This window comes from Propithecus coquereli, unplaced genomic scaffold (genome assembly GCF_000956105.1).
Source record: "Propithecus coquereli isolate 6110/MARCELLA unplaced genomic scaffold, Pcoq_1.0 Scaffold155, whole genome shotgun sequence".
NCBI classification, from domain to species: Eukaryota; Metazoa; Chordata; class Mammalia; order Primates; family Indriidae; genus Propithecus; species Propithecus coquereli.
Genome location: NW_012139969.1, coordinates 2,423,289 through 2,435,133, shown reverse-complemented (window position 1 = coordinate 2,435,133; position 11,845 = coordinate 2,423,289). Strand labels below are relative to the sequence as shown.

Below are 11,845 nucleotides of genomic sequence, written 5' to 3'. Positions count from 1 at the left end.
GAAAGTAGTTTATGAGATACAGTCAGAGATATGTATAAATACAGTCATACCTGTCTGACTTCTGTTATTTTTTAAGAAGTTATGGCTATAGGAAATGCCACAGTGAGTGTTAATGCAGAAAAGGTTGTAAGTTCATTCTTCATCTGTTAAATATTTCACATTTATTATCTCATCATTAACTCCTGGGATTTCTGCACATGCCGTGACGTGAATTAGCCCATCATGTATTTCCTGTCATCTCAGATTGTTGATAACACTAAAATGGGTCATGAGGTTTTTTTTTTAAACAGGAATTTTTTCCTTTTCTCTTAAAGCAGTCGTAATAGTCTGTGATACACACCTCCTCTCCCCCACCAAAAAGGAAATTTTTCCATTTGTATTTTTGTGGAACAAATTGATAAATTCTAAATTGGCCACCCCCTTGACATTGTCAATATCCGTAACTAATCTACCATTAAAGTTTTAAACTTCATTGTCTTTCTTGAAGCCACAGCCGAATGTCATTCTACTTCTCTTACTTTTCTACCTCTAGCCGCATGGAGACATTAATCTCCCCTTTTCTCTCAGTCTTCTTCGTGACTTCACTTCCCTTCTCCTCATGATCAGTCACAACATATTGCTGTCATTTATTAGAACTCTCGGTTCTCTCGGCTTTAGGATAAAAAGCACATTGCTTATGGCATATGCACAAAGTACATCCAGACCCTTCATTGTCCCCTTTTTCAGTGTTACCTGGAGAGGCGCCATAGGGAAGTGATTGAGCACAGTTTCAACACAGTGCCTGGATTCCAGTCTCAGCTCTGTCACTTAGCTGTATGAACTTGGCCAAGTTATTTAATTCACCTGTATCTTTGTTTCTTTTATCAGTCAAATGGGTTGTTAAAAAGATTAAACAAACTCCTGGCACTTTCTACCTAAACCCAGGATGGAAATGGAGTCACCTTTACCAAATTACATATAGTTTCCTGAACATACTATGCAGTTTGACAGCAATGTGCCCTGTATCTTCTCACCCCCAGCTATAATTTCCTGATAGACCTTCAAGATTAGTTTACCTGACCCCTCTGTGAAGCTTTTCTTAACCATTCCCTCACCCTCTGGCGTAAGTGCTCTCTTAAAATAATTTGTTTTTTTACCGGTAGTATTTCTCACTGATTTGTTTATATGTCTTTTCCCACTACTACTAGACTGGGATCCTTAGCGACAGGGACTGGTCTTAATCATTTTTTATCATAGTACATGATTAACAAGTAATTATTGAATGAATGAGTGAAACTTCTATTGAAATTGTTAAATGTGGCAACTACAGTGATTTGATGTTTGTGGTTTACTTTATTGCTCATATTTTCCTTTGTTTTTCATAGACTTCTGGTGTTAATGAAACTGGAATGTTTTTTAAAAAAATCATCTTCTGAAAGGTTATGCTGGAGGCAGATGAACCATTACCTTTACTTACATAATTAAGGTCATAACTGTCACCTTCCTATGCATGTATGTTTCCAAACAGTGCTTGATCATTTTTATTAGTTCCTGTTCTTGACCTTTTGAGGCCTTCCATAAGCCAATATAAAACTTTTAAAAAAAAATACTGAAACCATTAAAGATGAGCTTCCCTCCATATGTCTGCCATCACTACTTAAAAACTCTCATACCTTATTTTCTGTTATGATTCAAGACTGTACATTGAATCCCTTCATCTTTAATCCCAGCTCCATAACATGTTCCACTACTTTGACTTGATAACATGTTTCACCCTATTTCTCTTTTCATTTCTCTATTCATCCCTTTTGGTCCCCCTGCCTTCCCTGCCCATGGGCGTCTTTTCTTCCACTTGCCCATTAAAGTATTAGTATTCTACAAAGTTATGTCTTCAGCCTACTACTTTTCATACTCAACCATGCTCCTGTTTTCAGATATAATTTGCATAACAGTAACTCCCAAATTCTCAGACCAGACTCCTTGCAGAACTTCGGGCATTTTCAATTGGATGTCCCACAGATATCTCAAAATTTACATGTACAAAATTGAACCTAACATTTTTCCCTCAAAATCTTTTTCTCCTTTAATTTTCTGTATCTCATTGGTAACACTGTCGACCTTTTCACCTGTGCTAGAAGCCTGGGAATCATTCTTGATCATTTCAATCTTTTTTATTTCTTCCCACATTCAATTCATTGGGTTCTCTTTCTCTTTGCTTTTATTCCTCTGATTAAAGTCCAGTTAATCTCTTTCCTAGATTACTCAAGCAGTATGCTTCAGGGAGTTAGCTACGCTCCCAGCAAAAAATCAGGTCCCTTAGGTAGGGGTCGCTGCAAAGGATAAGAAAATAATAGAAAATGGAAAATAATAGAAATAACAGAATACACAGAGACGAAGGTATAGTTTTATAGATTTATAAAGATAAAAGGCAAAGCGGGGTACTCAGGGGTCCCTGCAATATCCCCGTGAATCATAAGGCCCAGAAAAAAGTTTCACATGGGCACAGAGATGGCTGCCAGGGGTAACAGATTTACATAATAACAGGTAGTTCATTTTGAGTTAAAAGTCTTTGAAAAGGCTTCTGTAGATCCCTTAACTAACTCTGGCTACAAAAACTTTCAAGGACAAACTTCTAAGTTCTAAGATAAAGGTATTACTTAACAGAAGGGTTAAACAGAGATACAGTGTCTCCATATTTCTTTATCTAGTTATTGCAGTTAGAGACGGGTCATCAGAAGTCAAGCAGGAACTTTCCCTTGGGCTAATTGTTTTTAGTTGCAGGTATCTGTCTCTGGGCAGACACTCTTTGATCAGTTCTCATCCCGTGATTCCATGTAGACCTTGCTTTGTCCTTCAAAGCAGGTGAGAACCACGGGGTTAAGACCACAGCGTCACCTTGGAAAGCAGCTGCTACTGATCTTTGAGATGCCCTCCTGAGGTGGAGCAGCTTTTGATATGCAAACTAACACGTTCACATATTCTTTCAGGGCAGAACCCTGCAAAACTTCTAAGACCATTTCTGTCTCTAATGTAGTAATATTAATTTATGGAGGGACAGTATGGTAAAGTTTTTTAGCGGCCAGGAGAAAGACAGACAGAGTGGGGGGCCAAACAACGTGGCTTTATACAGTGCTCCCTGGCGAGGTTCGCTGGTCCCGAGAGAGGGGCCAGAGAAGTCGTGCCGCCCGGAAGTTTCATGCTGGCTTATGTATGTTTTAGAGTTGGGGAATGGAGGATTTTCTGGCACGAAGAGTTTTAGGATGGGTATTGAGAAGTAGGAGGGGCCGGTGGTATGCATGGATTCCAGGAGCTGAAACTTTTCTTATCTGGGTGAACATTCAGGTGTGGTTAATCTTTCTTCTTTAGGGAGGGGAGGGGTGCTCGCCACCAGCCTTACATTCTGGCCTTTTGGTTATGATGGGTGCCGCTTTTTCTGACCACTTCCTGCTGTGAGGGGACGTAGTCAAGGGCTATGGGCCGGAGTCGGCTGGTGGAGAGGTGACTGGTAGGGGAGAGTATGGATGAAGAAGTAGTTGGTTTACTGCCACTCGAGATAGCTCCTGTAGTCGGCGCTGGAGGAACCCCTGGGCTCTGCAAGGGTGGTGCCCAGTTTGGTTAATAAGTCCTTTCCCAATAGTGGAGTGGGACAGGAGGACATGATAAGGAAGGAATGGGTGATGGGGAGGCCATCTATTAGGCAGGTTAGGGGACCAGTGGTGGAGGGCTGAGAGGAATTGCCATCAATACCCATGACTGACACCTGGGAAGGATAAGTAGGGCCTGAAAAATAAGGCAAGACAGAGTAGGTAGCCCCCGTGTCAACCAGAAAGGACACTGCCTTACCCACTACCTTGACTGTTACCCTGGCCTTGGCGAGGGTGATCGGGGTCGCCGAGTCGGGGCCTCCTCAGTCTTCGGCAGCCAGACCCCAAACTGCCATTGCCAGGTCTAGAGCTGGAAGGACTGGTTCTCCGGACTTCTGTCCCGAGGGGCAGTCACTTTTCCAGTGTCCCTCTTGACCACATGCCGGGCAAGGCTTGGTGGGTGGACGTGGCTGCGGGCACCACTTGGCCCAGTGGCCTTCCTTACCGCACTTGAAGCAGGTGCTTGGTGGAGTGCAGCTGGTCACCTTAGGCAAGGTTGATGGCTTATTGGGTCCTGCCGGCTGCAGGGCTGCAACCAAGGCTTGGGCTTGCAGGTGTGCCTTTTGGCGGACACCGGCCTCCTTTTGGGTCTCTGCCTGTTCATCTTGGGAATTAGAGATTTTAAATGCCATGTTCACCAGGTCTCAGATAGGGGTCTGAGGGCCCTCCTCTGCCTTTTTGAGTTTCTTTCTGATATCAGGAGATGACTGGGTAATAAAGTGGGTCGCAAGGACAGTAGCCCCTGTGGGGGAGGTAGGGTCTAGGCGAGTATATTGGATGAGAGCGTCTGTTGGGCAGAGGACTCAGACAGAGAGTGGCCAGAGTAAGGCGGGGGTCTAACAGGAGGGTGGCTGAGAGAATCTGGGGAATCTGAGAAGGCTGAGGTGGAGGCTGCTGGAGAGAGGTCTGAGAGGGGTGGTGGGGAGGGAGAGAGAGAGAGAGTTGTGAACCAGGAGGACCTGCGCAGGGTTACAGGTCTGACAGAGGGAGGGGCGGGAGCACAAGTAGAAGAAAGCCTGGAGGGTGCAGATAGCCTGGATACGGCGGGGGCCCTGTAGGGGAGACCTCACGGGAGTTAAGGGAAACAGAGAGAGCTGAGGAGGCATCTGGAGAGACAGGAAGAGATGGTGCTGGGTGATGAGAGGATGGTGTCAGGGAGAGAGAGAGAAAAAAAAATAGATAACGGGAGCGCGAACAGAAAAAGGCTTAGACATATGGGATCTCTGACCATTTGCCGTTCCTGTGACAAAAATTGTCAAAGTCTTGTAAGACATTGAAATCGAAAGTCCCATTTTCAGGCCATTGAGAGTCATTGTCCAATGTATACGTTGGCCAGGCAGTATTGCAGTAAAAAATGAGGCACTTGGGCTGGATGTCTAAGCCCGGGGCCTTTAAATTGGCCAGTAGACACCCCAGGGGCGTCTCGCGGGGAATTTTAGAAGATTGGCTACCCATGTCGCCCCAACCCGAACGGGGAAGCGGACAGGAACAGTATCCTGACTGTGGAGGCAACAAAAGTCTGGGGGATGTCTCCGCCGAGACTAGTGTGCTGGAACGGAAAGGGGTGAGAGGAATTCAGGCGTCCCCGAATAGCCTCAACCCCTGGAACGGGAGAGCCTCCGACGTGGGCCCACGGTTTAATGGACAGGGAACAGTATCCCAGAGAAGAGAGGCTCCCAGCGGGGGATCCGGGTTGGGACAACATAGGGTGACTCACCCAGGCCGAGGTCGTCAATCAGGGACTCGAAGGCAGTCAGCGGAGGTCCTGGTCCAGAATGCGAGAGTGCGCGAAGGGGTGGTGTAGCCAAAATACCCTTCCCGGGTTTCAGCACCAAATGTAAAGTTTTTTAGCAGCGAGGAAAAAGACAGAGTAGGAGCGGGGGGCAAACAGCGTGGCTTTATTGAGCGCTCCCAGGCGAAGTTCACTGGTCCCAAGAGAGGGGCCAGAGAAGTCGCACCGCCTAGAAGTTTTGAGTGGGCTTATATATGTTTTAGAGTTGGGGGATGGGGGTTTATCTGGAGCGAAGAGTTTTAGGATGGGTATTGAGAAGTAGGAGGGGCCGGTGGTATGCGTGGATTCCAGGAGCCGAAACTTTTCTTATCTGGGTGAACATTCAGGTGTGGTTACTCTTTTTCCTTTAGGAAGGGGAGGGGTGCCCGCCACCAGCCTTACAAGTATGCTGACTGATTCTCTAGTTCTAACCTGTTCTCTACTCAAATCCATTCTCCACAGAGTGGCAAATGTGATTAAAGAAAATTATTTAATTAAAACTTGGAAAAATAAACTGCAGTATGTATAAATGGTATTTATAAATTAACAAGAACAAGAGGAATACCTCAGTTGAAAAGGGAAAAACATAAAGTAGTTTGTTTACAAAAATGAGATGAAAATGGCTAATTGATCTGGAAATAGTGCGATCTCACTAATGGCATAAGAAATACAGATTGAAGTAGCCTTTTTTTTTCCTACTAGTAGAAATTAAAAATAATAACCCACTCTTGGCAAAATTACTGTAAAATGGGGATTCTCATACAGTGCTGGTAGTAGTGCAAATCGACGTGACCTTTTTGAGGGCAGCTTGGTAATCTTATCAAAAGCCTTAAAACCTATGCATCCTCTGACCAGCAATTCTACTTCTAATAATTTGTTTAAATGAAATAATCAGGGATGTGTGCAAAGATTTATGCATGGAAATGTCCATTGCAATGATATATATTTAATGGAAAAAATTATAAGCCACTTAACTGGCCAACAATAAGCAATCAGTTAAATGAATTATGGTCGGTTTATATATCAGAGTACTATGCATTCAACAAAAATCATGTTTTAGAAGACTATTAAGTGACAAGATAAAATACTTTGAGTATATTAAATGAGGAAAAATAATGTCCCAAAACAACATGTAAGAGTTATGATTTGTGTCAGATCCTTTGACTTTCTTTTAAAAAATCACCTCAAACCAATTAGCAGGAAGCCTTATATATCTTCTTTTTGAGGCCTTCTCCCTATAATTTTCAGAATACCCAATGTTTATTTATCTTGAGAGAGTCGTTTTTCTTCTAAGCACCAAGCAAAGAGATAACTGGAGTCTGAGTCTGATGAGTCCATGATTGTTATTGCTTCTCAAGGTAATTTAATTTCAAGGGCAACACCAAGCTGCTTATAAACACCATGCAGTTCTTTTGCTTGCACTGTCCCTTCTACCTAGAATTTTCTTCCTTCTACCCCCTTGCCTGGCTTTTCTCAGAAGCCCCCGGGACTGACTCCTGCTTATTCCCATCCCTCCTACCCATCCTTTCCCTACTTCCATTAGGTGCTATTTAATTGTGCACATATACCTTGTACATATATTTCTTGTTTTACCTGTCACATTTTCATTTTCCAGTTTGTGTATCTATCTACCAGACTGAGTTTCTTCAGGACAGGACTGGGTCTTACCAACCTTTAGATACTTAGCACCTAATATAGTGCCTGATACTACAAGTTTGATAACAACTGAGGACTTAAGAACATATTCTCCCTACCTCTGGATAACATGTTGGACAGTAGATTATAATACATTCTTATAGTATGTTATCTGTATTCAGGGTATTTTAAAATTTCACCTTACAAACTTTACATTTTTAAAGGTATTACTGTAAATTAGAAAATTCTTTGCAGTTGTTTTATAATCCTATATTGAGGCCTGAATCATTTTCGATTGGTTTGCAGTTTGATTGCATCAGTGGTCATGTTAGCTTTCAGAAAAATTCCACATTTTACAAGCTTGAAATAATTAACTAATAGTTATGTAAATTTATTCTGAACCACAGTAGCCTCATTTCCATGGTAACTAACCACCCTCAGAAGAGAACTTTCAGGTATTCTCAAAAAGACCAGGAATATCCACATGAGATAAAATGAAATATGATGTAATATTGGAACTCAGATCTATGTGGACTACAGTTGCATGATTTCTGACCCTGGAAATGTTGCAGAATAGAAGAGTCATTCACATGCCTGCAGTCTCTGCCCATTTGTTGTTTGTGCATTAGTCAAAATGCAACGTAAGAACTCTATTGTGATTTTGTGTTACTAAAATGACCCTAATGAGGAAACTTGTGGGAAAGATAAGCAGATACCATGGTGCAGAAATGAATTTGTGACTTCTATAAAACCACTAAGAGATCAGCATCGTACCTCATAGAAGGAATATAGTATGATAAAAACAGATACTTCTTTGGAGACGTATCCCTGTTTCCCAATGTCTGGTTATGTGATCTTGGCAAATTAATCAATTTACTTGAACCTCATTTTTCTTGTTTGTAAAATAGGGATAACAAAGCCTTCTTTGTGGTGGTATTGTGGGGAAGATGCTTAATACTGTGCATTGTAGGCATTCAATAAAGTCCCTGGGGTTTAAAGAGTCTTTCCTTCCTATCTAAGCCTTTTCCACTTAATTCTGCTTTCTTTGATTTCTTTTTTGCCTTCCTATCTGGATTCTGCTTCCTCCTTAGATCATTCAGATTGACATATCAGATGGCTTTCTGTTTTGATTTTGTTTCCTGCCACCAACCATCAGATGACTCTTGGCTCCATGTTTTGTGGTCTGTGAGCCAAGCCAGTCACACCCAATTCCTCATACCCTCTCTATCTTCTTAGGCTCTCCCTTAAGTCTATGCACTCTGGGCTTCTGCTAGTCTAAGAGAGGAGATTGGACAAAATATTGGTAAATATACTTCATTCCATTATTTACAGAGCATAATAATTGTAATATGAGGGCAGAGTTGTGCCCTTTCCAGCCCAGGAATAAGTGAAAAGGTCTGACTGCCATTCTTGGTATTACTCTTCTTCTTAGGTTATCTGTCTTGACCTCATAAACTTCCCATTCTCTTCTTTAATTTTAGTTATCTTCCTCTTTCTTCATTAAAGACATGATAGAATTAGGAGCAGCAGTAGAAGTGGAGTTTCATGAATTAGAAAAAGCCCCCTTTGTTACTAAAAATTAAACTCAGAAACTCCAAGGTGTGCAGCTCCAAAGTGGACAGATAATCTGGTGAAAAGAATATCTAGAACAGGTTTCTTCTTGATTTTAGATACCCCCCACTCCCACCCCCTACCAGTGAGTGTTTTTTGATGGCACTTTCATGTAAACTCAATTTATACCCAAGGAGTGGGAATCTTACTCCATCAGGTCCTAACAGGAGTATTTTGTCTCAGTACAGCACAGTTACCCTTAATTTATCTGAAAGCTAAATGAATCAAATGGTGATCTAAATTCTGAGAATAACTGATGAAAAGCTAAATGAATATAAATCTATTCTGCTTTTTCCAATCCCCATTGTAATGATAACCAAGAATGTTTTGGTCTTTTCGTCCAGAGAAATCCCTTAGGTTATGATCATGTCAGTGGTTTAAAACAATTTTTTTGGCTGGGGAACTCAGCGAAATTATACTTGGAAGCCATATATTTAAAATAGATAAACATGAACCATTCTGATGGAAGCTGGGCAGGGTAGGGGTAGAAAATCCACACCCAGCCCCTCCATTCCTTGTTTTGATTTTTTGTTGTTGATGATGATTACAAATACAGGGTTTCAATGACTATGTTAAAAGTAACGTCGAAGATACTTTTCAAGCAGTATTTATTCAGTACCTACTACAAATAGACAAGAAGGCAGAATCTAGTGTCGCTGGAGACACAATGGCATATAGGGCACAGTTCTCATCCTCAAGGGTACAGTAGGTGATACAGTGAAGTAATTAGGCACTCCTCGCCCAGGCTGATAAAAGCTGCAATGTTATGTGTCAGCTATGTCTCTGAAACTTACTCTTGTCCAGTTGATTTCAGTGATTCTTACGTAGAAAGTAGCATGAAAAAATGACATGATGTTTTTAACAAAGTTATTTGTTGAATTCTTTACATTACATTATGAAATTAGAAATGGATAGTAAGTCCAAACGTTTTAAAAATATTTAAGAAAGGAATTTTTTATTGATATATAATAATCTTACATGTTTATGGGGTACATGTGATATTTTGATACATGCGTACAATGTGTAATGATCAAATCAGGGTATTTAGTATATCTGTCATCACAAACATCATTTTTTTGTGTTGGGAGCATTTCAGATCTTCTAGCTATTTTGAAATGTACAATATATTGTTAATTATAGTCACCCTACTGTGCTATAAGACACTAGAACTTATTCTTTCCACCTGAGTGTATGTTTGTACTCATTAACTAACCTCTTTTCATGCCTCCCCCTCCCTTGGCACACACACCCTTCTCAGCCCCTGGTAACTTGTGAAAGAGCTAATTCAATAGTGACCACAAGCCTAAGTTGTTCTATAGTTTTGAAGCAGAAATTACACAGACAGAATTTGACTTGTGAACTTAGAAATCCTGAGAAATGGGTCAGCTGGTTGTTCTGTACCATTTTCAAAACCAAATCATTTGGCAAGATCTTGACCTTTGCCATCCATTTCTATTTCTGTCTTACATAGCATAATAGTATTCTTTTTTAAAAAAATATTTTTCAAAACTGTGGTGTTTTCTTCTTTTTAAAATCTTAAATCATAGTCATTTCCTAGTAATAAGAAGGCAGAGGTGAAGAATATTTTTTCCTAAGGAAAAAAACCTTTTCTAATTGTTTTCAACTTTACTGTATATTAGAAATTTTTCATGATAAAAAGTTGAAAGAATTTTACAGCAAACATCCACCACCTTGAATCTTCAGTTGACATTTTACAGTAATTGCTGTATTAAATATCTGTCATTCTATCCATCAGTCTATCTAAATTTTTAGATACATTTCAGAGTAAGTTACAGATGTGCTCAAATACTTCAGTATTCATATCATTAGCTAGAGTTTAATATCTTGTTTGCAGTTCTTTGTTTTTTGAGGTAAAATTTATATATGGTGAAGTGCACAAATCTTACATCTGCTGATTGTGTCCAAAAAATGCATTACTGTACAACAAATATTATCATCATTGCAGAAAGTTTCCACATGCCCTTCTCAGTAAATCATCTTCTTACTACCCCAGAAGCATCTATTGTTCTGGTTTTTCCCAATATAAATTAGTTTTGCCTGTTCTAAAGCTTTATATAAAAGTAATCATGTTGTCTATATTTGTTTGTATAAGGCTTCTTTCAAAAGCATAACATAATTGAGATCCATCCATGTTGTTGCATATATTAGTAACCTGTTACTTTTTGTTGATAAGTAGTATTCCTGGGTAGTATATGCCAGACCTTTTCCCAAAGTTGTGTACCAATTTACATTGCTACCAAAGTGTCAAACGTTTGCTCCACGTTCTGGCCAGCATTTCGTGTTGTCAATCTCTAATTTTAGTCATCCTGGTGGGTGTGTGGTGGTATCTCTATATGGTTTTAATTTGCATTTCCCTGATGATTAGTGATGTTGAGCACTTTATCATCTGCTTATTAGTCATTCTGGTATCTTCCTTCATGAGGTATTTTCTAAACAGTGTTGATTTCCTGTGTAGATGATACATGCCATAGCCACATTAAAGAGAATTCTTAAAGTATTGTGTTAGGAAATTGTTTATTTGTTGATACTTGACAGTAATGGACAATAGAAAAATTAAAATACTGATATAATTTCAAGCCTTGTTTTATATGTCTTTAGAAATAATTGAATAGCTATCACTTCTGCTTTTATTATTTTAGGATTTGAAAAATTTCTCCATGTAGCTATTTGAAATTCTCTCGAAGAAGCGAAGGAATAATATCAAATGTGCTGTGAAATATCTGTAATTTACAAGTAGATTCCAAATACTTTTATTTACAGAAGCCGCTATTTCATAATCTGTACCTATAGTAAATAATTGAACTTTCCTAGTGTATTTGTCAGAGTTCTTCAGAGAAACGGAACCAATAGGAGGTACACATTTTGTATGTATGGAGATGTATATGTGTATAGATAGATAGAGAGCGGGGGGGAGAGAGAAGGGATTTATTATAAGATATTGGCTCACTTAGTTATGAAGGCTGAGAAATCCCATGATCTGCTGTAGCTGGAGACCTAGGAAAGCTACTGGTATGGCTCAAAGGCCTAAGAGCCAAAGAGACTGGTTTATATTCCAGTCTGAGCCTGAAGGCCTGGGAACCCAGGAGTGCTGAGGATGGGAGATCAATGTCCCAGATGCAAGAGTGAGGCAGAGGACAATTTCAAACTTCTTCCACCTTTTTATTTCTTAATTGATTGGATGAGG

At 40.3% G+C, this 11,845-nt stretch overlaps 1 protein-coding gene across 1 annotated transcript in view; it reads left to right on the top strand.

Moving 5' to 3' along the window:
• The window catches only part of NEO1 (neogenin 1), a 212,881-nt gene that overhangs the window by 29,113 nt on the left and 171,923 nt on the right, over positions 1-11,845 (top strand). The window contains exon 6 of the mRNA XM_012640549.1: positions 5,005-5,406. Coding sequence (XP_012496003.1) covers positions 5,005-5,406 — 402 coding nt within the window. The remainder of the gene's footprint in view (positions 1-5,004; positions 5,407-11,845) is intronic.